At 39.0% G+C, this 6,000-nt stretch overlaps 1 protein-coding gene across 1 annotated transcript; it reads left to right on the forward strand.

The window, feature by feature from the left end:
* Positions 1-3,970: 3,970 nt before the first annotated feature.
* On the forward strand, positions 3,971-4,655 carry LOC131256103 (uncharacterized). Its single transcript, XM_058257150.1, has one exon. It carries the CDS (start codon positions 4,190-4,192, stop codon positions 4,391-4,393), a length of 204 nt encoding a protein of 67 aa, XP_058113133.1. The 5' UTR covers positions 3,971-4,189; the 3' UTR covers positions 4,394-4,655.
* Positions 4,656-6,000: the final 1,345 nt, after the last annotated feature.

A 6,000-nucleotide genomic window follows, 5' to 3' on the forward strand; every position in this document is an offset into this window, starting at 1 on the left:
CCTTATGAATAGATTGGATGGAAAATAAATGTTATGGTGGACCTTATGAAATTTGTAACGGTGAAAATCAATTTCCCCGCTGTTATTTATGGTGTGGTCCAGTTGATCTTTGGATATGATTTTTATTTTTTTATAATGCTCTGAAATGATCTTGAAATATGGTTGAACGTTGTGGATATAATAAATACATAACTGTGGGGCCCATGTAACTTCGATCTCTTTGAATCGTTCGTACAACTTGGACTTGGAGGAGCGTCAGCGCTCGTCTTCACACACCAGCCAATCCGCTTCCCAACGGAATGGCGGTGGTATTTTGGTCCAGTGAAAAGTCACCCGTACAGCAGGGGCCTAGTATGGTATAGTAAGTTTAGACGTACATGATATGGCTGCTGGCTTAAACGTGAAGTATGCAATGGGAAAAACTCAAATCAAAATAGATGGAAAAGATGTCTGCTACATCCACATGCATGTACACGTGCCAAACTGCACGTGTGTGGACATCAGATCCGTGCAAAAGATGGATTGCAGCGTGCAGATGATCTGGTAAAAAAAAAAAACAAACCGAGGTTGTCTACTCATCAGCTGGGGCATACGTAAACAATCAATGTGGACCATCAGAAAGTGTTTAAACATCTCTCTGTAGGGGGTGGCCCACTTGATGAAAAGAGCATACTGATTTTATCACCTGATCATATTCATGGTGTATCCCACCTTATTCATGGAAAAGATTTTCCACATATATTCTAAGTTTACTCGTAAACGTGATGTAGCCATACGGGTCCAGCTAAGCACTGAGCTATAATGAATAGGGCTGAAAGTACGGCGGGTTAGTGCTCAACCCCGACCCAACCCACCTTAGGTACCTATATCTCAACCTTAACCCAATTCAACCTAATCTTGGGTTGGGAATTCTCAACCCAAGCCCAACCTAAGCGGGTTCGGTCAGGTTGATTGGGTTGGTCGGGTATATATTTACTAATATTTTCGTTATTATAGTAGTTTATTATTTTCAATATAGGACTTTTTTTATATTTATAATTTTATTAATTATATATGTGATTATTCATCATAAAGAGATTTATTTTTTTCTTTAAAAAAAAGGGGTTAAAATATAAGATAACTACTCCTTTAAAAGTGATGTAGCATGGCATACAATCTATTTGGGAGAGAAATCCGGCATATCTTATTAGCTTGAATCTTTAAAAATAACGTGGATAAATGAGATCTGACATTACTAGTGTGCCTTCAGCACAAACAATTCACGCTTAATTATAATTTATAAGTAACTTATATATTGATTGGGTTGAGGTTGGATAGGGCAACTCGAGACCTCAACTCGAGCCCAACCCAAATTTTATCGGGTTAGTGTTTGTATAGCCCAAGCTTGAGATCGGATCGGATATATCTTGCCTAAGCTCAACCCAATGCCGGGTCAATCATAAGTCGGTTGGGTTATACCCACCCAACTTTCAGCCCTAATAATGAACTCTGTGAGGCCGTTACCATGGGCCCCACCTTGATGTATGTGTTGTATATCCACGTTGTCCATCCATTTTCCAAGATCATTTTAGAGCACGTTCCAAAAAGATACGGCAATCAAAATCTCATGTGGACTACACCACAAGAAACATCCATGGTTGAATGCCTGCCATTAAAAACTTCTTATCGGCCATAAAAGTTTTGGATCATGCTGATATTTATTTATTTTCCTTCATCCAGATCGTGTGACCTTATAAACAGGTGAGATGGAAAATCAAAATTACGGTAGGCCCTGGGAATTTTCTAATGGTGGTCGTTCAGTCACCACTGTTTCCTGTGGTGTGGTCGACCTGAGTCTTAAATTTGCTTCAATTTTTGGCCCATGCCATAAAATGATCTGAAAAAACGGATTGAAAGAGTAGATATACAAAAAATGCGTCAAGGTGGGCCCCACGTCACGACATCACCATAGTCAATGTTTCCCCGGCCTCACCGAATCACGTGAACCTGGGAACCAGCCAGCCGTTTAATCCGCACCGAAGAAACACAGATTCAAGTGGTGTCGCGGGCTAGGAAACGGTGCTCGGAAATGAAAAAGTATTCTAATTTTTTCTTGTCGATATTACCAAAGTGAGAAATATTTGATACTCTGGCAGAGTGTGATCCATGATACGCAGGCACTTAGAGACGTGGCATACAAGTAATAATTCAAACTCAACAGTCCAAAATACGCCTGCAATTTATTACCAGGAACCAAAATCTACCCTTATTTCATCAAAGGACTATCGGATGGTTGGACATTTGTTGGACGGTTAAAATTGAAAATACCAACGGTTCTATTTCAACAAACAAGTGTCCACTAATCAAAGGTTACGATTGCTCAGCCAATTTCAGTATGCAGCTATGACTTAGCAAAAGTGGGTTCCACATTTTTATCCGTTTAATTTGAGTTAATGTGCGCTAGGTGTATAGTTCTGCGTGCCAGCGTATCAAGCTTTACATTCTGACAGAGTATCAAATAATCCAAGCCGTTCGTGAGAGAGGCCTGATCGTGTAGACAACTTGGATAAAAATCTGAACGGTCTGTTCATTTCGGGCCTCACATATTTGTTGGATGTGGACAGTTCATGAATTTATTTCCACTGTCCATTTCATGGCCGCTTGATTTATGGCCCAAGGAATCAAAACCAGTTATTAAGCGGTTTGGATATCCAGCAACGTCCGGACGCGGATTTGCTACTGACACGTTGAGTATTCTGTGGGTCCCACCATGATGTATGTGTTGTATCCACACCGTCCATCCATTAGAAGTTTTTAATGGTGGGCGTCACTCTCTCCACTGTTTTTTTTTGTGGTGGGGTCCACTCGAGATTTGGCTCTGACTCATTCTTTAGCTCATACCTTAAAATGGTCTCTTCGAATTGATGGACGGTGTGGATAAAAAACATACATCATGGTGGGACCCACAGAACTTGGTGACATCACTTCGTTAGAGAGTCTCGCTACTCAACTTGTCCGTAGCTAATCCGTGTCCGCAACGTCCCTTGGCTAAAAATGTGCGAGTGCACTCTCACGATGTACGGCGTAGCTTTCTATAGGGCATATCCACCGTCCATGCAGTCAACCATGCTCGTTGAATTCGGTTAGGAAATAATCTTAGCCGTCCAAATTGTCGCCATCAGACGAATGCTGGTCCAAACCAATGTGCACCATGGAGCTATTAGAAGTCATCTGATCAGCGTGCTTTTTGGAACACAACCCATCTTAAGTGGGACCCACCTTTTGATACTTGCATATGCATGCCACGTGTGCTGTAGTGGTATGCGTGAGTACAATCCTGCGTACTCAACCACGTCTTGATATAATCATTTTTCATGCAGCCAATAGGGAGCGAGGTATTTATTATATTCAGTGCTTGGAACGAACGAATGTTTATAGTTTGAACAGCACCGTTCACTTTGTACAGGTGGGCCCATGGTTCAATCATCCAAACCGTTGATATGATAGTAATGTTCGTTGATGATATATGTATAAAAAATAGACAAATTTGATAAGTCCTAATCAAATAGACTGTTAAGAAAAATCAACGAAAATGGTAAATATTCGACATATGGGATTTCTTGATCTATATATATTAGATGGAAGATGGAGAAAGGAATCGTACCAATGGTTTGGATTACTGAAACACGAGCCTTACTTTTAGAAATGGAAAGCAGAATGTACTCTATAAACCTGCAAGAGATTGTACAGTACTTCTCGGGACCCACGTTCAGATGAAAACAACATTGCGTGAGACTCACGTGTCTCACTTCGAGAAGTTGGTTGTTGGTACGTGTGAGATTACGAGGTTACACGTATGGAAGAGGCTGCTTTTAGTTGAACCTGGCAGACACGTGTTGGACACTCTTCTTTCCTTTATTTTCTTCCTCTATAAATTTTCATCTGTTCCACAGCCAAGCTAAGATAGAGAGAGAGTTCTTCTCTTTCATCCCATAACTTAGAGAGAGAGATAGAGAGAGAGAGAGAGAGAGAGAGAGAGAGAGTTGCATCTTCTCTTTCATCCCATAACTTACAGAGGGAGACAGAGAGAGAGACCCATCTACCTTTTTCTCTCAACTAAGCAGTGGGGACCCATCTTCCTTTTTCTATCAACAAAGCAAGGAGAGAGAGAGAGAGAGAGAGAGAGAGAGAGAGAGAGAGAGAGAGAGAGATGTGGCTAGTATACATATGCAATGAGGAAGAGAAGGTGCTGGGAACAGAGAAGGCGCCAGGATCATGCCCCTATTGTGGAGGAATAGTACAAGCCATGGATGTTGAAAGCCAACGGACCTTTTGCTTTCTCCCTCTTTGTTTCAAAACCAAACGCAAATACCATTGCACCTTGTGCTCCAAACGTTTAGTCGTCTACCCATGACATTCCTCCATTACCACTTTCAATCCATCCATTTGTATCTATGTTTCTATACATGGAAGATTTTCTTCTTCTTGCTGTTGTTCTTCTTCTTCTTTTTAAATTTGGGATTTTCCCAAATGGGTTTCTATGTATTGGAAGAGGATGATTCAAGTGTTGCATCATCAGGTCCTTTGGTTGATATGTACCCCATTTGTATGAAAGAGTGTTTTCTCTTCTCTATGTTGGTAATGTATTTGTGCTATGATCATAACCTTTTATGTTATTTTTCTTCTTTTAGCGACACTTCAAATCACATAAAAATGACTTGATTTTTTTAAAAAAACCTTCATACAGAGGACACAAACATATTAGATGGGGTCCACATATTGGATGGACTGGATGTACTTGGCTCATTATAATGCCCCCCCATGTATGCATATGTGACATATAATGGATGGTCTTGATATATATTATTGGCCATCAAAATGTCCACACAATTTGAAAAGGTTAGTGATGATGGCCATCACATTGTGTGGTTCATTTGATTATCAATATATTAGATCCAGCTGTTTTTTAATGCTGTAACAGAGCATCTCATGTGCTTCATTTGATTATCAATATGATGGATTGAGCTATTTTTTAATATGTTTTTTAAACGTGTATGAGAGCATCTCTTGAATGTACCATACATGTCACATGTCTCTGAGCATATCTCATGGGTGTACTGAGCATATCACGTGAGGGCATTGAGCATTGTGTTGGTTTATCATGAGAAAATTATAATGATGGTACATTTTTATTACTTTAATACTAAATTATAGGCTCCAGGTGGAGTATAAAATTAAAATGATAATGATTACAAAATTGCATTTGACTCTTATTTTTTCTACTTGGTTGATTATAGTAAAATTATAATAATGACATTTTAAATTATCATCTTAAAATTGAGGTAATTTGTAATTCAAATAGGCCTTCAATTGTATGGATTTTATGGAAATATAGCATGTAACTTTTTTCTAATTAGAAAAATATGTTTAATGTGGATGAATTATCAAAACTTTCAAGAAAGTAAGTTTAAGGGCAAATACATGTAAACACTTTACAAGTAAATTATATCATCCAAAGGCGGGTTTATAGGCAGATTTTACCATCCAAGCACCTGCCTGTAAAGTATTTACTCACAAATTTTACCATCCAAACGCTTGCTCTTAAAGTATTTACTCACAAATTTCACCATCCAAACGCTTGCTTGTAGAGTGTTAATATTTCACAAATGAGGATTCCAAGGGCATAAAAAAAATCCCTTAGTGGGTCATTTAAGGTTGTATGATTATACCTTGAAGAAGGTTTTAAAAAGGAGTGTGTATATAAAAAAAGTGGGGGCAAGTTGTGGTGGAATTATAGAGGATGGGTTTGCACCTCTTGACCCTACTTTCAAATGCTGTCGAAGCAGTCTCCACGAGATTTCAAATTTTGACAAGTGGGCCCATGTTTTACTTATCCAGGCCATTTTCTGTTGGTCCCAAAAGTGGATGAGTCATTCCTTAAATAAAAATAAAAATAAAACTCCTCTCCCGAACAATCCTTGCCTTTGATTTTTTTATCTGAAAATAGACTGTCAAGAAGAT

Source organism: Magnolia sinica, chromosome 9, assembly GCF_029962835.1.
Source record: "Magnolia sinica isolate HGM2019 chromosome 9, MsV1, whole genome shotgun sequence".
In the NCBI taxonomy this organism is placed as follows: Eukaryota; Viridiplantae; Streptophyta; class Magnoliopsida; order Magnoliales; family Magnoliaceae; genus Magnolia; species Magnolia sinica.